The following is a 27,925-nucleotide window of genomic DNA, read 5'->3' as shown; positions in this document are numbered from 1 at the left end:
GGGGTGGAGAAAGAGAAACACCAATGGGAGAAATATCAATAGGTTGTCTCCCACCTGTGACCCCATGGGGATAGAACCTGCAATCCAGGTAGGGCGGGGATGGCCATTCCGATCATCTGAGAAAGTACCTCTCTTTTATCAGTGCTAAGCAACCACTTTTCTGTTAGGGTCAATTCAGTAAACAATAAAAGTGTTTAAAAATTACCTTTCCCACTACTCAAAATGAGTAGTTTATTTGGTTCCATAGGATACTACGTTCTTACACTACCAATCTTATTTTACTGCCAATAGAAAAGTGGCATTGCTTTAAATCATTAAGATATTTCTATCTGAGCATTTTTGAGTAGCTTTTTGTTTTTTAACATTTTTATTGATTTCAGAGAGGAAGGGAGAGGGAGAGAGAGATAGAAACATCAATGGTGAGAGAGAATCATTGGTTGGCTGCTTCCTGCACGTCTCTTACTGGGGATTGAGTCTGCAACCAGGGGAATGTGGCCTTGACCAGAATCAAAACCGGAACCCTTTTGTCTTCAGGCCAACACTCTTATCCACTGAGCTAAATGGGTTAGGGCCCAAGGCAGCTTTTTAATACGCCCCACCCTGATAGTGGGTTACATTCTGTATCCTAAAGCTAGTGACCCTGAGCTGCTCATCACTACACTAAATGGACTCCAGACTATTGGGTTCCCAAACGAGCAATGGAGCAAAGAGAACTGCAGAAGTAGCAGCTTCCCTTGCTGCCAGGTCATACAAATATAAATTCTGTAGAATCTTCTGGTGATTCCACTTATGTTAATTATCTTAGAAACTCATAGTTTCCCAACTGGCTTTCTACTCCTTTTAAAGTCTCAAAGCACGTGTGCGAGTTATTTATCTATAATAATAAAAGTGTAATATGCTAATTAGACCGGACATCCTTCTGGACATGAAGCTGGGGCTGCGAGGGAAGCCCAGGTCCCGGGTGCCTGCCGGCGGCTGGAGGGAAGCCCGGGTCTCGGGTGCCAGAGGGACGCTGGTGCCAGCAGCTGGGGGAAGCAAGGTCTACTCTTGCACAAATTTCGTGCATCAGGCCTCTAGTTTATAATAAAAGGCTAATATGCAAATCAACTGAACAGCAGAAAGACCGGTTACTATGATGTGCACTGACCACTAGGGGGCAGATGCTCAATGCAAGAACTGCCCCCTAGTGGTCAGTGGGCTCCCACTAGGGGAGCGCCGCTCAGCCAAAAGCAGGGCTCACCGCTGGTGAGTGCAGCAGCGGTGGCGGGAGCCTCTCCTGCCTCCATGACAGTGCTAAGGACCCCTCGGGGTGAACATCCTCTGAGGGATCCCGGACTGCGAGAGGTCACAGGCCGGGCTGAAGGTCCCCCCATGTCTCCCAGTGCACGAATGTCGTGCACTGGGCCTCTATTTTATAACAACTGCATCTTTGTCTGTCCTATACTAATTCACCCTCTAAGTTAAGGCTTAAATGAACACTGTGAAAACATAAACTCAAATTACACTTTCAGAAAACAAGGTTGTTGACATAATTGTGAAATCAATGATAAAGGTCAAAGAAATCACTTTCTTCAATAGGTGAAGTATAAATAAATATATGAAATATGTAAGAACTTATGATATAGCTTCCATTTGTTTCAACAAAATGAGACTCAAAATGAAAAAGTATTTGCTTCATATTAACTTTGTATTATATTAAATCTTTAAAATGATATTCTGATTAATTCTTATGCTAAAATATTTAGTTTCTTGATCTTTACTTAGAAATATTTCACTTTGATTTCTTTCCCCTCCACGCCTATTTGGCATAGACACAATTAGAATACTGAATATGCTTTCCCCACATATGTGTATGTCTGAGTGACTCTAGAGCAGTGATAGCGAACCTTTTGAGCTTGGCGTGTCAGCATTTTGAAAAACCCTAACTTAACTCTGGTGCCGTGTCACATATAGAAATTTTTTGATATTAGCAACCATAGTAAAACAAAGATTTATATTTTTGATATTTATTTTATATATTTAAATGCCATTTAACAAAGAAAAATCAACCAAAAAAACGAGTTCGCGTGTCACCTCTGACACGTGTGTCAAAGGTCCGCCATCACTGCTCTAGAGGGTGGGAGTACATATTAAAAATATACATATTTTTCTCTCTCATCACTGATGTTTCTATCTCTCTCTCCCTCTCCCTTCTTCTGTGAAATCAATAAAAGTATTAAAAAATATACATATGCAACTGTAGTTCTAAGACTTACCACAGAAAATGAGAAATAGGCATATAAAGACCCTCCGCACACTGAGAGCAGTTTCCAAAATGCAGTTCTCAAACACAAAAACACAGGCCCAAAGTGACTGTTCCACATTCCAAAAGCCAAGCAAGCCTTTATGGCTTTCCTGGTTTGCTAAAATGTCAAGCTTCTTTGTTATTCACCAGAACTACATCAACCCATTTGGGCAATACTGTTTTATGCTGATCAAAACATGTGAATGGTGGTTTAATACATCTTTAATCAAAATGGGAAAATCAATTATGGTTTAATAAGTAGTTTGACTGATAAAATATTTCCATTCATGACTTCCACAGGAGAGAATATGATGAAATGTTGGAACTGTCACTTTAAACATTATATGAATATCACTTAGGATTATATCTTATTTGATACATTAAATACCTGTCGTCTTAATGAAACTGCATCTACAACATTCATGTCATCTGCAGTTGCTTCAACTGTTGCATCTATATTTGAAATGCCATACCTAGCAGATAAGAAATAAAAATACAATTAAATATTAGAATAGAACTAAGAGTACCTGACAAGTCATGTAATGTGCTGTATAGTGTTCAAAGAATTGTTCAAAAGATTGGAATAACAATATAAATTCCTAAAGTATTTTACAATCTGCGTTGTTACTAATAAAGGAAACAACTTAAGATAACAACTACCTTAAATATTGGCAAGTATCCTGAAACTTGGAGAATAAGAAGAATCCTGACTAAAGATACAAAAAAGGAGACACTTTTCAACTCAGAGGAACTGGCATTGTTAAATAGGACCTGTGGGTGAAAAGACTTGAGGGCTGCCACTCTAGACTATAACAATATACAATACTTAGACAACCTTATGTCCATGTGTGGCTGCAAGGAGCCCCTGCTGAGGCTCACTGGCAGGGACACTAACTCTAGCTAGCAAAATAAGACTGACCATTTTTATTTCTCTTCCTCCTCTCATTACCTCTTTTCTTGCCATTTCTACCCTTTACTTCTTATTTCTAATTACTCTCTACTGTAAAACCACCTGAATACATCTTTTCACTACATTGAGATCCAGAACTAGCTCAATAATCAATAATTAAGAGGCTGTGTAGAAAAGTGGAAAGCCACTAAGACAAACTCCAGAAAAAGCACATGAAAAAGTACTTCTTGTTCAAATGCAGTTACTTCTAAAAGGACACTGATTTTTAAATGAATGACAATAAACTTCTGAGAAACAAATACACACAAATACTCTTCCTTTTTGCCTGGATTTCCACTTTTTAAATATATCTTTAATGAACAGCTTTATTGAGATACAATTTACACACCTCACATGTTTATATCCTATTTTAATCCTGTATGGTTATTTCAGTAAAATGGCATATTAACTGTTCTGAATGAGCAGAATATAAATAAACTGAATTTAAAAGTTATTCCTATGCAATCTACAAAGTTGGCACATAGATATTTTTTAATATACCAAGTAGGTCTCCATTATAAAAAGCACCTTACCACACAAAGGGGTATAAGGAGAAATATAATTCTCATGCAGACATGTTAAAAACAAGTCTATTCAGAAAATTCTTTTGTTTCAAATACAATTTAAAACCATCCAAAAACACCAGACAGGATGCAGTTTCAATAACATGGTAGTACTAACTCTAGATAATATAGAACAATCTCTAAATGCGCCTTTGATGGCTAAACTAACTTGCTTTCTTATTAACTGCCCCTTTCCTCATGGGGACAGAATGAATGTCTTGGAATACTGAGAGTAACTGCAGCAGTTAGAGAAATAAGCTGAAAAGTTAGTAGATGCTACAACTATGGGATTACAAACATCTGCATTAATTATTCCTTTGAACATTATGACAGAATTAAGTGATTAGTAGAAAAAATAAGGGCTGGAGACACCTCTTCTCTACACTTTATCCTCAAAACAAAACTGTTCTATTTCTGTGAGGTCACGCATGAGATGAATAACTGGGGAAAAATTCAAACAATAGAAGCAATTGCTTCAAAGGTCAGGGGACCTGGACCGAACACAGAACGAAGTACAATTGAAAAGGATTACTCACAATTTAAATCCTGAATTAATTAAGGGTTTCAATATCTGTAAAGAAAATCTTCATTTGCAAAAAAATCTAAGGATATGGCAAAAAAATTTATATAATTTAACTTAAAACAGAAAAAAAATCACCATGTGTTTTTGTTTGTTTGTTTTTTTAACTAAAACCTCTATCAGAAGTAAAAACTCTAAGTCAGATCACTGGCTGAAAATAGAGAGACAAACTTAGGAGTAAATTGGAAAACTTACAAGGGATGTGGTTAGTGCCGTCAGAAGAAACAGGTCGGCAGAGTGGGAGGGCCCTAAGGCACTTCCAATTCCTCTAACGAACCTGAACTACCTACATGAGAAACTACCGGTTGCCTCTTCTCTTGCCTAAAAATTAATGTGCCAGCTTCCTTTCATCACAGAAATAATGCTGCCAGTTTTAAATCTAATGCTACAGATAATGTATTTGTGCTTAAACAAAATGAAATCTGAAAAAATTACAGTAATGGTATCTGTGAACACTAACCAAATTTCCCCCCTTAGAAGATGGGAAATGGGGATTTTGGCATGTGAGAACCTTAAGTATTTATATTGCTATTCTATCTATCCTGTACTTAACAGAAGAAATTATTACTCAGATTAAGCATGTGTGAAAGGGGCAAAAGTAAGAGAAAAGCTGAAATCAACAGATGACAAAAATTCTTAAAACAACTTCCCTTTATGTTTAATTTACCCAAACTGTCAATGCTGATTTTCCCCAATTTAAGATGATGCCTTATCGACAGCTTTCTCTATACATGGAAGATGATATTATAGACAATTAAATAGAAAGAAAACGCTAGACAGAAGCTCAGGCAACAATGAAAAGGATGCATATAAGACAAGATTTAAGGTGACATTTTCCATTTTAGCATGATCTCCTATATGTTAATGAAACTGGATTTAAATAAAACATCGAGGATACATGATACTGTAGTACAATTAAGTGTTTTCCTCATTCTGGTGGCCAAATGTCACGAGTGACTATTCACTGTTCTCAGAGAAAAGCAGGATGTACTCATAGAGAAAACTGTAGAGGCTCAAGCTACAATATAAAGGCATGGCTACTACATGCATTACAGCCTGCAAAATACAAATTCAGCCAGCTATTCACCCTGGTAGTTACAAAGTCTCAAAATTTACCTGACGTTGTCATGATGAGGATTAGAAGTGGCGGCAGCAGACCCACCACGCAACACGGGTCTAAGGCAGGTTTTTGGAGAAGGCACAAGACAGAATCAGGAAACAGAGAAGTAATAAAATAAAAGCAAAAACAAGACAAATAAATGTCAAATAGGATTATATTGTATGTTTCAATACAATATAATATATTTCAAATACTTTAAACATGTTTGTCTCCCAAGTCCTCCATTTTAAGATTTTCATAAATTTAATATTTTCAATGGGTTAAAAATAAAGGAAATCTATAGTTATGTAACAAAATAGCACCAACATATAAAATAATTTTTGGGTGCTTGTATTTTAATTTATGAAATTCAAGACAGAGGACAACTCTGTTTAAAAAGTGTAATTGCTCTCTTCCAGTTGGAAAAGTCATCAACTTTAGAAGCATGTCAAGAACCGGTTAGTAGCACCTGCATGATCATGGTTGCTCATCGACAGCAACAGCCCATCTCGAAAACTAAAAATTTCACATTACTCACAAATCCCACAATTGCTTCCTTCCCGCCTCTTTAATTTTGATTAGTGCCTGATATCTTAACGTAGCTGTGTCTCATTCAAACCCTGAGCTCTTCAGAGCAAAACTGCAAGCCTCAGTTCTGGAGCTGAGACTGGAGCCCTGCTGTGAGGGACATACTACAGCATATTCCAGAAGCCACAATACTGAGTCTGATCGCGAGACAACCAGGAGCGACATACAGGGCTGTTAGAAATGAAGACTAAGATGCACTGGAAAACTTTGTGGGGAGTGTCACTTAGCTCAGTACATACTTTGTTTCCAGAGAACAATGAGTTTCTTACCTAGGTAAGCAGAAGCCTTTCCAAGAAATCTTACTTTTTAAAATCAGAAAACAAAAGTTCCACAAGGTCACTGGTCAATTCCCCAAAAAGTAATCAGCAATATTTACTGAACACAGAGATAAGGTTGGGGTATACGATCCAATATAAGGATTTTAGGAATCCTTACATTCTATTTTGAATGTCTCATTCTCTAAGTACTGATCAGGTTTAGCCTGAATTTAAATACCAAGGCAATTCTTAATTATAGTAAACATTTAATAGCAAATGCAGTAGTTTTTGTTTGTTTTGGTAAGCTGACATATTTGTAGAATTTTGGCTATAATATAAATCATTATTTTGTCAGTTCAATATATTAAAAAAAGTTTTAATGGTTAGCTTATACGCTTCCTGAAGGCACTACCTGTTGCTTCAATAACTTTCTGGAGCCTAGAGGATAAGAGATCCAGAGACTTCTGGGGGAAGACCTGTTAGAATTCTAATTTGTTCACTAAAGAACAGTGAGAAATCACATATGGCTTGAGACAGGATTTAAACCCATCCCATCCTACTAATATATTTACTCTGTGGCATTAGGAAAACTGTTACTAGTTAACTACAATCTTACATTATACTAACATGAGAATGTTTAAATAAAGCCAATGCTGTGTGCTACCTAAAGTTTTGAAAGAAATTCACACTAACATGCTCAAATGGATCTGTCATATTCAGTATGTTCCACCACAGAGATTTCCCTTTTATAATGCAGAGCCAGAAGATAGTACAGTTACCTTTCACAACGTATTTCGTTTTGTCTTCTTACACTGGCAATTGACACATATAATATAAGAGTAAATTAGACAGGCATTTGGCATAGTACCACTTTCTTCCATAATACATTACAAATCTTTTTTAAGTTTGATAATATGTTCAACAGTATGTTTTGTGATGTGACAAAAGGGAATGAGACTCAAGGCTCTTCAAGTTCCAGCATTAACTTGGATATTGACCATCTTGAGTAAAAAATAATCTGACTTAACAGAATATGTGTTTCTTTGTTTAAAAAAAATGGAAACTGCTACAGTAGATAAACAATTTAATTGGGGGGCCAGGAATTATACACATATTTTAAAAAGACAAATCATAAACAACAAACACTATTTTAACTACATCTTTGCATTCTAGGTTTTCCAACTAATATATTTATATGGACACTTACAAAAAATATAAAATTATGTACATGGTGGTTTCTAATATACTCAAAGCTTGTAGAATATGCAAAAGAAAACTGTATAAAAATAATCAAGCCCCTTCTAAAAATAAAACTTAAACATGCTAAGCATGACTAACTAATATGTCAGTGTTTAAATAATGTTCTTACATAGAAAGTCTCTTTTTAAAAATGTTAATATTTTGCATTGGAGAATGAGATATGGCACTCTAGCAGATGTCAGAAGAGTTGGCCATTACCTAACTAGCCAAGGGCTAAGTCATAATAGCATTTAAAATCCAAAGAACATACCTTGTGCTTGTCTGAGGTGCTTTGATAAGTTAACTTTGCTAATGTGTACACATGTTTTACCTTTGTCTTCATGTTGAGCTTGGTTTTAGATCATATAAGTTCTCATAAGATGAGAAAATGAGTATGTAATACATAAATAAAACTTTCAACAGTGTCCCTTTTTATGTTAAGCAACTGTGAATCTGCATTATTTTATGATAGTAAGGCAGACTATCTTCTTCCTTCTCCCTTTCCTCCCTCTCCCCTCCCTCCCTGACTGTCAAATATTTCTAGCTTAATTTAACTCTACCTAATGTGATGTCATAAGACCAAAGATAAGATATTACATTAGCGTAACAGCCAAGAGTAGTAAAACAGAAAGAAAAAAATGATGCACAAAGCAAGAAACATAAAAGCACTTGAAACTTTATAAGCAGTATCATTTTAAAATCATGCAAGTAGACCATTATCCAAATTTCACATTCCTAGCATTTATATCTGAAAAGTCATACGAGACAGTTCTGATTTGGCACTTACAATTCTGATTAAATCTTGTTCAGCGTTTAGATTGCAAGAGATTGAAACACAACGATAAAAAAACAAAACAAAGCCCTTTCAATAATGAAAGCATCCAATAAGACTAGTAAGAATCTAACCTGCTAGGCTCCAAGATAACAACAATGGTGTGTACCCAGGAGCAAAAAATTAATACAACTACTTTATGTATTTTTAAAAATCTAATTTAACTGAATAAAAAAACATAATTCCTTCCCATAAAAGGGATTTTAAAGTTATCAATTCATTACAATGAAAAAATAGATAAAACTTAGGGCTCAAAATAGTTTTTCATAATATAAAAATACAAAGTAAATTTTACATTAGTAAGATTTCTGATTTTGTACTTGTGAGCTGGAGTCAAAATGTTTTTCCATTATTAAGAAAAAAAAATCCAACTTTTTTATAAGTTCCATATAACTGCATTGAATGGTGTGTATGTACTGGGGCTTTGTCATCTAGCTATTATTTAATTTATATAGGATTTATAAGTATCTTTCTCATTCATATATTTTCACTGTAATAGCATCTGATATGTTATAGTTTGACCTAATAATCTGGTCTCTTCTAAGGACCAACTGTAATTAAAAAGTTAAAGAGGATACCAGGTAAAGAATGTATTTATTTTAAGGAGGGTGGAGAAAACAGGCCATCGGAAATACTAGTTCTTAAGCTCCAGGTACTTTACCTTTAGTCTCGTTTGAAGGCTCTCCCACCACACTGAATACAATTGGAGGCCATTATCCCTATATCTGAAATAAAAGTAGTGGTGGTAGGTGAAAGGGGAGAGATTCCTCACAAGAATCCAGAAAACTAGGTAATATTGTTACCCTTCATATTTTCTTAATAGATGAGAAAAACAAGGCCTAGAGAAGATAAACAATTTATTAAAGGTCATCATGAAGCTAGCTACTCAGCGGGGTGGATCAAGATGGAATCTGAGTGACCCCCTGGATACATGCTTTTTTCCCTAAACCATGCTGCTTCTTCTAGGCCTCAAATATTCTGAGACAGTCCTTGAAGCTTCAAAGAGCATAAAAGGGACTTGAAACCCTTGGGGAGATATATATATATATATAATTTCCCCCCTGCCATGGGCTTTCTCTTTAAATTCCTTCTGGTACAGTATTAAGTCCCTGGGCCCGAATGTACATTACTAGACTACCCTGGAAAGGCTCAGAAACTCCTGTTGAGCAATATGGACAACTGGCCTATGAAGTATGGGAAAAACCCCAGGGGCCTGTGTGCGGATCAAAGCACTCAACAAGAAAGTTTGTCCAGAGCAAGCCATACACATATCAGTTCCTCAGGTAAGAAGTCAGGTTTATGGAAGAACCAGAGGAATTCACGGGGATTCTTCAAATTGCAAAAGTCAACACTAACTCTCAGAGTTACTAGATAAAATGTTAGGAGTGAAAAGGAAACAGACTGTACCTTTCCCATACACTGCCAGAAAGCTTCCCAAATTTCAACTTTTTAAAAAACACTATGTAGTAATGACAAAAATAGTGGCAAAAAATTTATTTGTATGAACAAGTCTAAGTATGCTATTAATGATTTTACTTGATGTTCAAAAGTTATCAATACGGAAAAGATCGGATTTTCAAAAAGACAAACAGTACCTGGGATTTTCAACACAGGCCTAGAAATCCCTAGTTAGAGGAATTGGAAAAAAAATTCCTGGCAGCTACACTGACATCAGTGTTTCAAATCTGTTTCATTAGTCAACCACATTAGTACCATAAATGATGAAATCAAAAGACTTACTAAAGAAAATTAATACACTCAAGTTCAATATCTTACACTCAATCCAGTAGTATCCCTAGCACAGCCAAAATGGACTCGAGTACCTAGAACAAGTCAACAAAACCTTTGGAAAAATCGTTATTCTTCCTGTGTGTAGTTATTAAGTAAACACTTTCCCTGACTGAAGAAAAGCTACCAGAATCTTATGAAATGTGAATTTTGGACAATAATTTCAAATTAAAAGAAAGCAAAGCAAACTGTTTAAACCACTGCATCTTAGAAAGAGACGAAGGTGCAAACAAAAAAGGAAGACACCACAATCCACTAGAAGGAGCCAAAAAGTAAGCAACGAAGCTGGCGAGAGTCTCTGATGGCCAGTCACCTGCGGTTTTCATCCAGCACATCCAAGATCTGCTGGTAAGCCCTACGAGTAGAAGACTGGATAAGCGACAAAATGCCACGAGCAGAGGAAAGATTAGGTCCATCTTCAGGTAACATACGGGGAGGACAGACCCGAACCTGTTGTGGCGATGGTGTCACACTGTTTATATAAGCACAACAAATGAAGAAAAAAAACAAAACACTCAAGTCAGATTTTTATAAAACTTTAGCTGAGCAGTTTCCCCAAACACTTATATTTTACGAATCATCTTATTTTTCTTGCCCTTTTCTCCCACCCGTCATTTCCCCCTAAGAAAACACACACTCAAATAAGTTAATATTTCAAACTGTCCTAAAAGACTAGCTACAATGCAGCATCTGTAATTGGGTAGCCTTAAATAGCAAGTTAAAAACACACACCAAATTATCAAAGAACAACACTGGAGAGGGAAGAGCACTACAGCAATGAGTGTGCTCATCCGCTAGCTTTGGAAGGCAGCGTTCTTTATGGGTGTATATTCCATTTCAGTAAACCAAGCCGCTAACAAGCAACCTGCATGAGACTGGATGGTCGGACAGTAGATAGGAAATTCTGGTATGCCGGTGTCAGACAAGTTTAAACACATGAATTGAAAGTGATTCCATGAAAATGCTATTTCAATTCTTTCACAGACAATGAAGCAAACTGAGTTTATGAGTAAATTTAAAGATGAGTTCAAGTTTTAAAAGTTGTAACAAAAGTATTTTAATTTCTGGGCTTCTCTTTGCCAGTAATCTTACAGTCTTTTCCACATGAGCTAAGATTCAGTTTCTTTGGCTCCACTGCCAGTGCGTCGGACAAGTCGAACACATATGAATGAAGCAGTTTTACAGTTGTAACCGGAACTCTTAAGATTGGTGTATTATCAGAGACTTGTTTAAACCTCATCCTGTGATTATGTACAAAATAAAATGGAGCACACAGTGAACAACTGAAAAGAGAAAATTTTGTATTTTGACTTGTGTAATCTTTTCTAACTTAACGTATTTATTTGGAAACCACAAAATAAGTGTGGGATAATTTTTGAAAAGATAGTTGTCATCTAATATTATTCCCACAGTCCCAGAAAATTAAAAACAAATCTCCACAATTTTGTGAATAACTTTGAATGTCTTAATGATCCAAAATGAGAAGTACAATAAAAATGAAAACCATGTTTTCCAAAGACTATTTAGAAGAGAAAGATCTAAGCCAAATCTTGACATATTGAGAACCTAATGTCAGGGCTGATTCACCATAGGAGGTAGGCCTACTGATATCAAAAGAAATGCAAGTTTTCAGGTGCAAACTCATGGACAGTTACCCTAAAAGTCTGTCCAGAGACCAGAAATATTCTGGAATTACATAAGCCAACTTAGCAACTGCCCCATTGTACTTGGCAAAACCCATATTCAACATCCCAGAAGAGTAAAAAGAGCAGACTGCTTGGTCACAAAGTCTAGGCACTAGTCTGTCACTCAGAATCCTCTAGGCAGCCTGGGAACACCTGCAGCTCTTGCTCTTTGTGAGAAACCAGACTGAATTCATGTTAGAAAAGTGTCACAAGAGCCAGGAATAAAAAGGGTCAGTTCCGTGATAGAGCTGCCAACATACCTGGCTAAATTTACCTAAGCAAGTTTTAAAAGACCAATTAGTACAATATTTATTGATATAAGCAAAGTTTTTGTATTTGCATTTTGGTGCTGAAATTAAATACTTTTGCATCTCATTCTATATTAGTAAATAAATTAGTTACATACTACTATATTGAAGTCTATAATAATGAATATTTAGAATAATCTTATAGCAACAATGTCAATAAACTGAATACAAATCCATGAAAAAAGTTTGATAGATTTTTGCCCATTAAAAATTAAAAAGAAAGTATTTCCTTTGAGAGAAATCATTTTGTCAGTAAAAGCAACAGGAAATCAGGTGTATTTATAAAGTAGTCAAGCATAAACTATTTTAAGGTTAACTGCAAAGAATTCTTAAGATAGAATGCACAGAAGGTAGAGTTCTAAAAGTCTGTAAGATCTCTTCCAATTCTAAGATTCTATGATCATATAAAATTATAATCCTATATAATAAAAGGGTAATATGCAAACTGACCCTAACAGCGGAATGACCGGAAATGACTGGTCACTATGACACACACTGACCACCAGGGGGCAGATGCTCAATGCAGGAGCTGTCCCCTGGTGGTCAGTGCACTCCCACAGGGGGAGCTGTGCTCAGCCACAAGCCAGGCTGATGGCTGCCAGCACAGCGGTGGTGGCAGGAGCCTCTCCCGCCTCCTCAGCAGTACTAAGGATGTCCGACTGCAGCTTAGGTCTACTCCCTGCTGGTAAGTGGACATCCCCCGAGGGCTGCCGGGCTGCCAGAGGGATGTCTGACTGCCAGCTTGGGCCCGATCCCCCAGGGAGCAGGCCTAAGCCAGCAGGTGGACATCCTCCGAGGGGTCCCAGACTGCAAGAGGGCATAGGCCGGGCTGAGGGACCCCCCCGAGTGCACAAATTTTTGTGCACTGGGCCTCTAGTATGGTAATAAATGGGAATTAAAAACCTTACAAGATTCTCAATTGTAACTTAAAAATATGTATAAAGATAAAATATAAAATTAAGTCTATCATTACTAGTAAAGATATTTCATCAAAGACCAATATAAAAAACCTATTTGGATTTCTGATGGTTTATCAAAAGAAATTAAATTTTCAAAGATTAGTAAGAAATTTGCCTTTTTATTAATTTATACTGAATCCCTCATAAACAGCAAAAACAGAATAGGGAGTATTTTTTAAACTGATGATCACATTGGGCAGTATTATGTATAGATGATTGTTAAAATTTATTTTCATCTATAGATGAACAAAATTACCCTAATTAGAAGCAATAAATACTGCAGCAATCTTTTTAAAGCTTTAAGCTGTCTTGCAAGTCTTTTTACAAATAAGCAAATATAAGAACAAAAAGGACTAATCCCCATTTTAATTATCAGTCTAATTTGAGCTGGCATGCTCACCACTAGCATGGACTGGGAAGGGAAACACAGAATGCTTTTAGAGTTAGTTCCACCTCAGTCCACTCATCCACCCAACCAAGGAAGAGTGACTTTTTGGTTGTTGTTTTTTATTTTTTTTTTTTTGGGGGGGGGGAGGTTGTTTTGACAAGTGAACTGTGAGAAATAAAAAAAAAGTAAACATATTGCAAAGGCACTGAGATTATTTAAGCAAACGTTATAATATTAGTAATTTAATAAAAATGCACTTTGATGATAAATTGATCCTAGTAATGTGATAAAACAGCAAAATCTCACCTTTATCTTTTTCTTTTATGAAAGATTAGACAATTTTGAAGAAAGCACCAATGTTTACCATGCTATTTCATTAGTAATAGCTCTACCTCATGCTTACATAAAATCGTATGACATGAGTGTTAAGTAAATAACACTAGCCAAAGTCAAAACTCAAATTTAAATGAAAGTTTACTTGGCATAACTATGTCATCATTAAAAGGAAAGTCCAAAGTCAAATACCTCTTTCCCCATGGGTTTTCATAGGAATAATGTTTCTCAAACTGTGAGGATAATCTCTTTGGGGAGGCTCTAGCCCAGAGGTGGGCAAACTTTTTGACTCCAGGGCCACAATGGGTTCTTAAACTGGACCGGAGGGCCGGAACAAAAGCATGGATGGAGTGTTTGTGTGAACTAATATAAATTCAAAGTAAACATCATTACATAAAAGGGTACGGTCTTTTTTTTTTTTAGTTTTATTCCTTTCAAACGGGCCGGATGTGGCCCGTGGGCCGTAGTTTGCCCACGGCTGCTCTAGCCTCTTCCAAAAATGAATAAAGGTACAATAGGAAAAGGGGGAGAAAGAATTTTCATTGGAACACAAATCTTGTGTCATTTCTCTTGAAATTTTAAATACAGAGAACACTAATTTGTTGCCACTGTTTAAGGCAATTTACTAGTTCCTAGAAGCATAATAAGAGAACCAGAATAAGGGAAAAATCATTGGTTGCCAGAGTGGTTTTTGTTGCTTAAGAACTATATTAGTTTTGAAATTCTTATAATTAAATGCCAATATTTCCCTTCCCTCCATGGGTCTAATAATTGCAAAATATTCTTCCAAGCAGAATTTTAATCTATGATATAGTTTTAAAAAACTTCAATGATAATCCACACTTACACTCCATTCTCCTCTGACTCAAAATGAAACAAGATAGTATGCTAAAATTAAAAAAAAAAAAAAAAAAGATTGGGATTACTAAACTTGGTTAAAATTGAATCTACAGAGAATATTCCAACCAAAGCAAAATAAAGAAAATGAAAAAGGATGCTTGGTCCTTAAGTGTAATTTAAAAAAATATATTGAATTTATTGGGGTGATACTGGTTAATAAAATTATATAGGTTTCAGATGCTTATGTGTAAATTATTCCATTTCACTTTCACCATTATGCCCCAAATCACACAACTTTTTTAGTTGGTCTGGTTTGTTTTTCTATATAAAGTGTATGATGACAGTTTGAGAAATTCTGTAACAGAGGTACTAAAAAGCCAAACAGTAAGAGAATTAGGATATTATATGCCAATTACCTGGTGAAATATTAGTATGACATAAGCCTGCAAAATAAAAATAACTCCTACTTGTGAAAAGCAGAGCAGATAAAATCTTACGTGTATTCCGGTGCAGAAATCGGTGCCTGGAACCTTGAAATTTTATTTCTTGGGGCAGAATCTGATCTGTGCCACCTTAAATAATAATTATGCTTCTTTTACATATTCAGTTTTTATAACACAAAGGAAAAGCTAGATACGATTCTACTGGTCAGAATTCATTTTTATATCTATAGCTGACCACAATCAACCCTACTGTCTGTTGAAAGTAATTAAGAGAACAGAGGCCAGTACTCTTGTTCTTATACCCACATGTACTTCTATTCTTCAAGTCAAGGAATAAAAGTAAAGGCAGACAAAGGTTCATGCACAATGACACATAATTACTCTCATATTACAAAGACAAGACTAACTTAGGTAAAGACAGCAATAGTCTGATAATTACTTTAGTAGAGGTAAAATGTAGCTTTATTATGTTAATAGTTTCTTCCTGACCAGGTTACCAAATTAAATAAAGTTCCTAAGGTTAATTAAATGTAGATTCTTAAAGATGAATTCAATTATAAGTTGTAAAATTAATAATGGTAGAAGAAAAGGCAAGGTTATATTATTACTAAGAAGATAGTTAAGTAACTTACTTAAAATGACATGGTAACATATATAATCACCATAATAAAAAGTATGGGTAAGTAATGTAAGCATTTCAATATTAAATTTATAGTTAAATATTCATGTTGATTTTACTACCAAAAATTAACACATGAGATTTTCAGTTTTATTAAACATCTAGAAAATGCCATTAAGGCAATTAAAAAAAAAAAGAAATCAAATATTAGTGAACTCTGTTAATCTTTTCTGTTATGAGGAACTTATGTTATTGGCAACTGCAAAAATATCTTACGATTTAATCATCTACTCTAAATCATAGAGTAGGCTGGTTTATATACATAATACAGCTGTTTCCTTTTTCTCGTTTTTTTTTTCTGTTTCCTTCTTTTTAACTGAACTCAGCTACTGATAATATATATGTTGTGAGGAAAAAAACAAAAGTGATGCTAGACTGATGCTTTTATTTCATTAGTGTGAAATTTCAAAGTATTAAATACCTAAGTAAGCCATATCTTTAAATAACAGAAAAGTTTATTAAAACCTTTGCTGCCTTAAAAAAACATTATAAATAGAAAATAATAAAAGCTCTGAGGTTATGTGTATTCATTCTGAGGGCACTAAATATCAAGAAGCTACCTTAGCCATAAACTATGTAGCTTTTTCACCATTTGTATAATAGGCTTGTAAGTATTTTAGAAAAATGATTTCATAGGCTGGTTGACATCACTGCCAACCAGGCACCTTCAAGGAAACATACAGTTATAAAAAATTTTGCAATAGTGGTTGAACATTTCAGATCAATCTTCCCTAAAGGAGATATGTATTAATTTGAACTTACTTTCCTCCTATATAACCGTTTAGAATAACTGTAACTACTCTAGGGGGCATTTCAAGATTCCTCAAGAAATCAGAGAAGTTACCATTCTGGCACCTAACAGAAGAAAGGAGAGGCCCTATGCCCATCAAAGACCATTCTGCATCCCTATACTCACTCTTCGGTCAGGTTCAAACTAGAACTTGATGTGTTTAATATAAATGGTATACTTGTATTGTACTCTAGTTATTTTGCATAGAAATTTAAATGTTTTGTTTTTACCTAGATTTGCAAGAGAGAAATGTTTCATCTCCTAATTCTTTTGCAGTTCCCAAAGAAGCTAACATTATAATGCTTGGCATCAAATATGGTTCACAATGAATGAGTTCTTAGTAACTGACTTAACAGTTACTGAGGAAGACATATTAATTTACATAAAATATCTAAATCATCTACTTTAAAAAGCCACAATTACCAATGGCTTTTAGACTTAAAATACTGACCGGCATTTAAAGGGATGTTTAATTTATTAAAAACCCTTAAGTTTTAATAAAACAACAAGAAAGCACTTGCCTGATCTAAAGCCTGATCTAAAGCATCTTATAGTGGGGGAGCTTTAAGATCAGGGTGTGATAATTTAGCCAAATGAGAAAGAGTTTTAAACAAATAGTCCTTTAAGCAATATACTTGCATTTTTGGAAAATAAAAGGAATCTAGTAATTCAATAACTCAGTAGGCAGGAAGCTAAAAAATAATCCTGGAAAGGAAAAAAAAAATCCACTCGTCTATGATACGGTGTTTACTACAGCTCATTAGAAGCAGAGCTAAAAAGGGTTAATTCACAATCTTATGACAAAAATTGAGTAACTTGGAAATAAAGACTTTCCTTATATAAAGTGTTTACCTTTTATTTATTTTTTAACCTACATGCTACATAAATAGTTTTGAAGGATGCACAGAACTGAGCACTTCACATTTATCAGTTTTTCTTAAGTATACTTTATAGAAGAGTCCCCATATAGCCAATTCATTCTTTGCTAAGACTATCATATACATAAAAGATAACGCTGTCGAAAAATGTTCACAACTAACAAATGGTCAAGTTTTTAAGGCTATTAAAGGTATTGCAATTACGTAAAAGTAATGCAAATGCAAAACAGATTTTAAATGCTATTAGAAGTAAATTGTTTCTTAGGGTAAAACACATACTTCTTCCTCCTTTTCTTTTTTGAAAAAATATTTGAGAATTAAAAAATGTAAATTATTTAGAAAAAGATGAGACAGACAACATCTATAGAGAAAACTTAAAAAGGAGATACAGTACTTAGTGGTTGTACTCACATGGAATCAGTTCTGACCAGCTGTCCATTTTGGCGAACAGCATTTTCACTCATAGAGCGCTCTCTTTTTAGTCGGCCAACTGCACGGACCTGTTAGGCACAGAGAAAGGTAAGGGAATAGGAAATATTCTTAGTAGCCTAGTAGCTGCTTAGCATCAAAAGAACCTTAATCAAGACTACTCACAAAATTTACAAAAAAATAAAATAGATAAATAACCAAGAATGGCTGCTAGGCATGTGTAATATAGATAGATATATTATTTAAGAACAATTCTCAACAGCTTTAAAGGCACATATATTATAGAAAATTTGTATTTCTATTATAAATGTTTCTGGCTTCTGGGGTTTAAACAAATTCAGATTTGTTTGGATATCTGAAAAGTAGACTAAAAAAATAGTCTTCCTAGCTTAAAGCCTTTGGCATTCCAGAAATAGCCACAATCTCCCATCCCACATGCTCTTCTTACAAATGTATCGACTTCTTTTCATTAGGGATGGGATCTACGTCTACTTCCTTGAAATTAGAAAGATGGATGCAATGTGGCTTCTGATGCTGGGTCATAAGCCATAGTAAAATTCCGCCTTTTTTCTCGAGACTGCTCATGTTTGCAACAATGGCACCATGATGTGAGGAAGCATAAGTCGTCACATGAAAAGGCTATGTGTAGCCTAGCTGAGATCCCAGACACCAGCTATTATTAACTGACATGCATAAACCTCAGATGATTGCAGCCTCAAGCTGCCAAATCATCCCCAGTCTATGAGACTCCCTGCCTTAGTTCCACATATTGTAGAACAGAAACAGGTTTTCCTTATTATACCTGATGCAAATTCTTTACTCACAAAATCCATGAGCAAAATAAGCAGTGCAGCTGCCACTGTTCCATGGCCCCCTTATAATCATTATCATTAAGCAGTTACTCCAATTTCCCTCTCCCCCAACCCCCTTAAAACCACTAATCTGCTTTCTGTATGTGGGAATTGCCTATTCTGGATATTTCATGTAAGTGGAATCATACAACATAAGGCCTTTTCTGTCTGGCTTGTCTTAGCATGTTTTCGATGGTCATCCATGTTGTAGCAGCTATAAGTACTTTATTCCTTATTATGGCTCAATAATATTCCACTATATGGATATACCATGTTTTGCTTATCTATTCATCAGCTGATGGACATTTGGGTTGTTTCCACCTTTTGGCTATTAGAGACCTTTTTGCTTTTCATGACTTGAAGGACGCTACTGGCATCTAGTAAGTAGAGATCAGCAATGCTGTTACAAAAGGACAACCTTCACTACAACAAAGAATTAATTATCCAGTCCAAAATGTCAATAGTGCTGAGGTTGAGAAACCTTAGCATATGCTGTAAAATGACTACTATGGAGTAAATGATTCAGGGATTTCACTTGATACTGAATAGCATCTGAATGAGTCATCTATGATACCAGCACACAAGGCCTTACTGCCCTTTTATTTCAATCCATTTTCAAAAAACTACCTGTCTTTCATCTTTCATATAGTCCTTTCCAAGGAGGATAAAGGACCTATATAACACAGGAAAGTGGCGTTTCCTAGTACTAGGTAATGGTCTTAAGTTGGAAGTTTCTGCATAAGTGTCTAAAATAGTGGGAGCAGGAAGATCAAAAGAAAAATATAACTAGAAGAATATTAAAGGGAGGGTTTCTCTCCTGGCAGAATCCTTACTCCAAGATAATACTATTCACGGCTGTAATTTCTGGTGGGAACTTTGGGGAGCCGGAAACTGGGCCTCCAACTGGGAGCATGCTGTGGTTATCTTTTGTCTTATGTAATGATCTTCATAACTTTCATTATTCCTTACTATTAAAGAATCTTTGTGTGTGTGTGCATCTTTCCCTCATTCATACCACTATGCAGGAACTATGTCTCACAACGTAGTGTCTTACAATAAAATTCAAAGAAATATTTCTTAAATAAATACAATTCTGCAAATATCTTAGTGCCTTTTCCATCATGTGAACACTCAAATTTAGTGCTTTTCACCAAGCAAATATCTAGAATGTCCACAATTGCACCTACAAGTATATTTTCTCTATAACCGCAACAGAAACTTCCAACTTAAGACCATTACCTAGTACTAGGAAACGCCACTTTCCTGTGTTATATAGGTCCTTTATCCTCCTTGGAAAGGACTATATGAAAGATGAAAGACAGGTAGTTCCATTATCAATAAAAAGATGTTTCACATTGTCTCCTACTAGCCTCATAGCACAATTTCAGAAGCTATAATGAAAAAGTTGCAACTACAGAAATCATCACAGAAAAGAAGTTTTACAAAACTGGCCCTGAATCAATGGCAGAGGCAAGATCTGAATATGGCTACTAACACCTTATGAGTCCATACTGCCATCTATAGGTCAACATGGCTATTAATGTTACATGGCACAGTAATTAACTCAGTAGAAACTTTTCAGCAAGCAGGGAGAATAGGTGGTAACAACAAAAAAGGGAGCTTCCTTTGCTCTGTATGCCAGACTGCTTTTGTAACAAAGTGATGCATTAGTCTTTTTCTATGCTTAATTTCCCAACTTTTTCTGTATTACTGAAGGTGTAGTGCCTAGGTTCATGATTTCCCCAAAATCTGGTTTTTCCTGAGACATAATTTAAATTAAAAACAACAAAATAGCAGAATATCTTATTTGGGATATCTACAAACCAGAATTTATAGTAATCAATGGTCCAGGCAGAAGGCTTTCATTAAATGTTGCTAATGATATGATTTAAAGCCTCTTAACTCCTCTTTAGCTTTTGCTTTTTTCTCTATTATTTCAAATTCAGTTGATGTTAAAACTCTACTTACTTCTTCATTTTGGGGAGTTGAAGGAGGTCTTTCTAAATCCAGAAAATCTAGTGGTCTTTCACTTAGTGTAAGTACACGAGGTGGTGTTTTTAGTGCCAGAGGTTTTAAAGAAGTTGACTGAATGAGGTCAAGATCTCCTGGCCTTGAAAATGGAATGTCTTCATTGTTTCCTGGGAGTAAAAATATAAAAAGGTAAGAAGGGAGGTTTTAAAAAGGTAGTACTTTTATTACATTGTATTTGCCACTACATACCCACTAGAATGGCCAAAATGAAAAAGACTGACAATACAACATGCTGACAAGGATGTGGAGCAACTGAAACTCTCATACATTATGGATGGGAATATAACAGAGTACAGCCAATTTCAAAAATAGCTTGAAAGCTTTTTATAAAGTTAAACATAACTTATAATATGATCTAGCAATTCCACTCCTAGAGATGTAAAAACACATGTCCTAACAAAGATTTATACATGAATATTCATAGCAGCTTTATTCCCAATAGCCCCCCAACTTAAAAAAAAGAAAAACCCAATGTTCCTTAACAGGTGAATGGATAAACCAATCATGGTATATCTACACAATGGAATTGTGTAGGAATAATAACTCTACTGAGTTATTATTATTCAGTAATAAAATGAAATGAACAAGATATAAGCAACAACAGGAAAGAATCTCAAAAACATAACACTCAGCAAAAAAAGCCAGACCCAAGAGTATACAGTGTATAATTCCATTTATATGAAACTCTAGGAAAGACAAATAGTCTCTGATTATAGATTACGGTTGCCTAAAATTGAAGGATAAAAATGAAATAAGATGGGCCACAAGGGGACCCTCTGGGATAATGAAAATGTTCTATAACTGGATAGTGGTAGAGGTACATGGGTGTATACATTTCTTAAAACTCATCAAGCTGTGCCCTAGCTGGTTTGGCTCAGTGGCTAGAGTGTCGGCCTGCAGACTGAAGAGTCCTGGGTTCAATTCCGGTCAAGGGTACATGCCCAGGTTGCGGGCTCGATCCCCAGTGGGGGACATGCAGGAGGCAGCCAATCAATGATTCTCTTATCATTGATATTTCTATCTCTCTCTCCCTCTCCTTTCCTCTCTGAAATCAATAAAAGCATATTTTTAAAAAACTCATCAAGCTGTACACTTAAAAATTATACACATTATACATATATACTAGAGGCAAGGTGCATGAAATTTGTGCACGGTGTGTGTGTGTGTGTGTGTGTGTGACCTTCAGCCCAGCCTGCACCCTCTCCAATCTGGGACATCCCTCTCACAATCCAGGACTGCTGGCTCCCAACCACTCACCTGACTGCCTGCCTGATTGCCCCTAACGGCTTCTGCTTGCCAGCCTTATCACCCCCTAACCACTCCCCTGCCAGCCTGATTGACGCCTAACTGCGCCCCTGCCAGCCCGATTGCCCCTAACTGCCCTCTACTGCCAGCCTGGTCACCCCCAACTGCCCTCCCATGAAGGCCTGGGTCCCCCCCAACTGTCCTCCCCTGCTGGCCGGGTCGCCCCCAACTGCCCTTCTCTGCTGGCCTGGTCGCCCGTAACTACCCTCCCCTGCAGGCCTGATCCCTCCCAACTGCCCTCCCCTGCTGGCCATTTTGTGTCCACATGGGGGCTGCCATCTTGTGTGTTGGAGTGATGGTCAATTTGCATATTACCTCTTTATTATATAGGATATAAATTATGTATTACACCTTAATAATTAGTTGATTAAAAATATTGCTTGAAATTTTACACTATTGTAATAAATAAAATTTGAAAAAATTATAAGTTGCACTTTCTAACCCCAATGTTTTGAAAAACCATAAACTTTCCTAAAAATATATAAAACAAAGATATGCCAGGCACTTAATACCCAAATGTAAAATACCTGCTACGACAATCCTCTCTGGAACCTGCATAATCACACTGGCATTTGGAACTCCTTCTTGGAATTCTTGTTCCAGGTCAGCATTTGGTGGTGCTACCTTTAATTTTTCCGGGACCCTCATTCGCTGACTAATACCTTCGGTGTATTCCATTTCATATTGAATTCGACTAATTTCCGCCATCTCGGCAGCAGTGGGAGAAGGAAATGCTACCCCACTCACTCTGTGGGCAAAAAAAATTAAAGACAGTGTGATGAGTGTGAAAATGTTAGTTTTCTCTGCATTGTGAAGTTAGATGACAATACCTTATTGAAAGAGCAAAAAGGGACTTCTCATTTCTGAGTACTGAATACATACAAAAGAAAAATAAAAGGTGAAGAAAATGTTTTCTTTAACTTAATGCCTTCTCTCCCTTATCAGTTGAAACTGCATCTTGAAACTATTGTTTGGGAGCAAATTTAAAAAATTATTGTATAATCACAACATAACGGACACGTGTGTGTGTGTGTGTGTGTGTGTGTGCTTGCGCGCACGCGCACACACGCTATATAGATATGCATGCTGCTTATGACTCAAAAATGCCTGAAAGAAAACTTAAAATTAAAATTTCCTAATCAATTATTGGAGGAAAAGCTGCTGGGACTTTGCAAAAAGGAAATTTGAAATTGCTGTCATGCATGGAAAAAAAAGATGAAAATCAGATTTATAAGGCTAATAAGATTAATTCTAAACGTACTAAAAAAGATGCAATCCCTTGCAAATCACAAAATACAAATTAAAACTCCTCTTGCTGAATGTATATCTGATGACTGAGATGCAATGAATACCAAGATAGCATATGCATTAATAAATCCTTAGTGTATACATTCATTTTGAGGGATTCAAAGTTTCACATTAATTTGTATTTAACATCACATTTACATGTATATTATTTTAAAGCATGACATGCCTTTAAGGGGAAAGATGGTACAGATGCATTGAGAAACCTGAATTATAGCAGGATCCATGCTCCAGGGAAATGCAGTAGAAAGAAAGTTGCCCCAAAATACAAAATGCTGATAAAAATGTAAAAGAGCATGGTTAGCCTATGGCAATTAGCTTTCAGGCCACTATCGCTCAAGCCTATTAATACCAGCTCAACTGAATAAAATGTCACTGACCTTCCTATTGGTGGGTCACAGGTTTTTCTTTTACTCATTTTTAATATAGTTAATACACGTCTATAATAGCTATTAAAATACTGCTACCCTGTAGTTCAGTTTACTTTACACAACAATTCCCCTACAGATCTGAATTTTTTTGGAGGTGTACATAACAACACGGACACTGCTTTTCCAGCTGTAAAAAAGAAAGAATAAAAATCAGTATTTCAATAATTCATTTCATAAGAAAACTATGAATAAAAGAAATATCTACTTAAAATAATTTTTGGATTTCAAGAGGTTTGGGGCTTGATCTGAGGAACAAATTTTCAAATCCCTCCTAAAAAAATTATTCTATATAGCTCAAAAATCATAAATATGGTGTAAAGTACAGTTACTATTTTATGATTTTGCCAACAGGATAAAGAAAAGCTAATCCAATGTATATACAAATGAGAAGTCAGATTAGAAAAAAAAAACAAAAACACTTTGCTGTACAACTCTACTCATTACATTTTGAAGAAGAATCCTCTTCATTTTATTGACTAATTAAGAAACCACAAAGAGAATGTAAAAGGCAGAGGTAAATGTATTTCAAGAAGCTTTAATATTTGATGTATAAGTAGTGTTTTCTTTCAAAAAAATTAACTTTGGAAACGAAATCATACTAAATTTTCAGCAAAAACATTAATCAAGGGCAATAAGATATTAAGGACAGTATAACTGCAAGTTAGAGCTGGGATATTTCTTAAGCTCCATGTCAGAGATGTATTACACACCTTAAACTCCACCTCACTGAGACGTTTAGGAGACTTCTTAGAGGTTGCTCAACTGGTTAATTACGACTGCGAACTTGCTTTTTTATTCTTTACCCAAATGTATGAATTTGAAGGATCTGGCATGCAGATGTCTTAAAGGCTAAGAAAAGAGAGCTAAGAGAGAAAAACTTTACTCACAAATGTGTACCAACCACTACTTGCTATTTGGCACTATCTGCTTCTGTGCTTCATAGTAATCCTTTAACTTGCTTCAGTGTGCACGTGCTGGATGTAGAGCCCCTTTTGTCCCTGGGGGAGAAAAACAGGAGCTAATTGAGAAACTAGATAATACCACATTAGGAATTCATTTCTGGAAATTCTCCAAATGATAAAAGTCATCAAAGATGCACACCTTATATTTAAAAACCGCCACAAGATAAAGAAACACTGAAAAAGCTTACAACCAAAATTTATTGATTTTTAGAGAGATGAAGGGAGGGAGAGAGAGAGAAGTGGAAGAAAGAGGGAGGGAGACAGACAGACATGGATTCACTGCCTCCTGAACATGCCTTGACCAGAAATGCAACCCGCCTCCTTTTGGTAAACAGGACGATGCTCTGGCCAACTGAACCACCAGACAGGGTCCTACTGCCATTCATTAGTTAAGCAAGATAAAATAATGGACTCATTATTTCTGATTTGAATTTAGAAAAATGGAGCAGATGAAAAACATATATAAGTTAAAAAAATCTTAATACATATATATACATGTAAGTGTATATATACATACATACACATATATATTACGAAGTAACAAATGTAATGGCTAAATTTTACTTAGTATTTAATTCCATACATAACAATTATTCAGTATTTAATTTAAACCAATAATATGTGCATGCGGTACAAAGCATATAAGAAAATACAGAGAAAATAAAGTGTTCACAGATCCTGTCCTGTATCACCACTCAGGTCCCCACAGACAATCTCTAAAATCAATTTTTGTGCATCATTCTAGATGAGATACTCATCCTATACTTGTGTGGATCAGAAGCACAGTAAATGCTTACATTTAGAAATAACACTAAAAAGATGTATCTCAAGAGGATTATAGTCTTGGGACATTAAAAATTGAAGTTATACAATAATAAACAAGACTCACAAATTGTAGAACATTATCTCCCTGAAATGTGCTATTCTCTACACTCCATTTACTGCATTTCAGTCTTATTAACTTTCCACTGGACATTCTATTCTATAGCAACAGCTCATCTTACGAGAATCTGAGTTGGTCAAGTATTACAGACTTAGATCATAAAGGTGGACATGAAAAAGAAAACTTCTGGAAAAAGCCAAATTACTCCTATAGCCAATCGGAGTTAAAGAGTAAATGAAACGTTTCTACAAAGATTTAATGCTGAACTGTCCCAATTACTAGGATTCTGATTATGTAAAATAAATCAAAATCTAATTTTTTACTTTCCCTCATTAGACTATGACATTTTTGGTAATATATTTTGACAATAAAGAAACTTCTCATTTGGAGTTAAGATATTAATTCTTGAAGTTTTCTCCCTTAGCATCTACTAGGTAACCAGTACTGACATCCTGTTATAAAACTAAGGACACAAAATTTCTCAGAATCACAGATGATCTTAGAGCTCTACTTTCTAAGCCCAGTGGTTCCAAATATCAGTAATTTGCCAACTTCATGGTTTTACCCATATTCACACAGCACATTTACTCTTACACTAATCTTTTCTTTAACCCAACTTTTTAAACGGAAATTTTACATCAGTACCTTAAACCACAGTTTAAATACACACAACAAAAACTATTATAAAAGCCCTCAATCAGACACCACCTAGAGTCAAGTCAGTCACGTCCCACTCATGGAAAGTATCCCAATTTTGGTGCATAGTGGTTCATGCCTGACTTTCTTATTTTCTATGTCAAAACACTGGGACCCAGAGAGAAAGCATAGGGAGTGACAGAAACAAATTGGGTTAAACTGATCATGGTTGCACAGATTTATATAATTGTCTAATTACAAAAAAAAAAAGTCCGGTTCTTTATCACCCATTGTGTGGACCTAGTTCAAGGTTTTAATCTAGGTCACCTGTTTCAGTTCTCTTTCCAAGCAACTATCCTTAAAAGGATGTGTTTATTAGAAAGTCAGGGTGTAGCAATCCAAAATTAACTTTAGCTTAATAAAAATCACTGAAAACTTCGAAACATATAAATGATCGAGTTTTAAAATATGGTTTTGAATCCACAGAAAACAACTTTGAACACCAGAAGGGAGGAGAGTACAGCCAAACTTCGTAGATCCTAAAATGAGGCAGCCCTATCGCACAGGAAGGAATAGAACACACAATTTCCTGTTGGAAAGAACAGCAAAACCAATTCACAAGCGTTTGAAACCAAAAAGATAGAAGCTGTCCCGCCCCCCAATTTAACTACATGGGGGAAAAACTCCTAAGTACAACTAAATGGTTCTAATTCTTTCCAAACCCATTTTCTTAAGGGATTTTGCTCTGGGATCTCATTAGCTAACGACACTGACACAGAAGCAAATGCTTTTCATCTAGGGAGAGAAAACACAAGTTAACATTTGAACTGCAGTTAAAATTTCTCCACGGATGAGAGGCCTGGAAACAACTGGTTCTATATTTGGGAACAAAGAACAAGGGCCCCGGGCCTTTCTTATCTTCTGCAATTAAAAGGCACCTCTGCTTCTGAGAGCCTCCTCCTCCCGGGAGAGGAGGCGCCTGGCTCTGCGGCTGTAGGACAGGACTCGTCCCGCAGACCCGGGGCAGGGGCCAGGCTCGGCGGAGCCGGAGCTCGGCTCTGCTCTCTGCTCCCCGCTCCCCGCTCCCCGCTCCCCGCTCCCGGGAGGGAATCGGTCGCAGGAGCAGCTCAGGCAGGTGCACCTGCGAACAAGGATGCTCACAGGCCGGGCCCGCTGGGCCTCTGGCGCCGGACCCGGCTTTCAACAAGGCCTTTCTTTTCCAACACGCACTTCCCATCAAGTCAAAAGAAAAACAACAAAAACTACTTTTCAAGACGGCAGGTGTCCGGTTCAAGGTCACATACTTAGAGATGCCAAGGCCCGGACCCGGAGAGAGGGAAGACGCCCAGCAAAGCGCCGTGTTCAAGCTCAGGACATCCCTAGTGTCTCCCCTCCTCTCCCCCCCGACACCCCCAAACTATTTTCTAGACGGAAAAAAAAGTCCAAATGTTTCGACCATGAGACGGCGACCTAGAAAGGGTGAAGAGGTTGCCCCAAACGTGTGCAGGGCAGTTTCCCCGCAGGGCCAGATGGGGAGGCCAGGCCTGAGAAGGCGGAAAGGTCGGGGTTGAAGGCGAGAAGCCCGGGGGTCGGGGGCCGGGACTCGGGCC

The 27,925-nt window shown here is 36.3% G+C and overlaps 1 protein-coding gene across 26 annotated transcripts in view; it reads right to left on the bottom strand.

Moving 5' to 3' along the window:
- MFF (mitochondrial fission factor) overlaps positions 1–24,834 on the bottom strand; it is a 25,952-nt gene extending 1,118 nt beyond the window's left edge. Inside the window, exons 1-11 of one of the 26 annotated variants that reach the window (XM_014531102.1) lie at positions 24,722–24,834; positions 23,784–23,961; positions 23,610–23,678; positions 22,626–22,846; positions 20,731–20,900; positions 17,894–17,982; positions 15,190–15,264; positions 10,493–10,651; positions 7,100–7,132; positions 5,493–5,552; positions 2,673–2,757 (exon numbers count right to left, since the gene is read on the bottom strand). In XM_014531102.1, the coding sequence (XP_014386588.1) occupies positions 2,673–2,757; positions 5,493–5,552; positions 7,100–7,132; positions 10,493–10,651; positions 15,190–15,264; positions 17,894–17,982; positions 20,731–20,900; positions 22,626–22,806 (852 nt within the window). In that variant the 5' untranslated portion in view covers positions 22,807–22,846; positions 23,610–23,678; positions 23,784–23,961; positions 24,722–24,834. Of the gene's footprint in view, positions 1–2,672; positions 2,758–4,332; positions 4,399–5,492; positions 5,553–7,099; positions 7,133–10,492; positions 10,652–15,189; positions 15,265–17,893; positions 17,983–20,730; positions 20,901–22,625; positions 22,847–23,609; positions 23,679–23,783; positions 23,962–24,721 lie in introns of those variants that run through there. The other 25 variants (XR_001360038.1, XM_014531110.1, XM_005883509.2 and 22 more) reach the window with 25 other exon arrangements.
- Between the last annotated feature and the right edge of the window lie 3,091 nt (positions 24,835–27,925).

Source organism: Myotis brandtii, unplaced genomic scaffold, assembly GCF_000412655.1.
Source record: "Myotis brandtii unplaced genomic scaffold, ASM41265v1 scaffold79, whole genome shotgun sequence".
Taxonomy (NCBI): domain Eukaryota; kingdom Metazoa; phylum Chordata; class Mammalia; order Chiroptera; family Vespertilionidae; genus Myotis; species Myotis brandtii.
The sequence above is the reverse complement of the archived record's forward strand: the minus strand, read 5'-3'. Positions and strand labels throughout refer to the sequence as shown.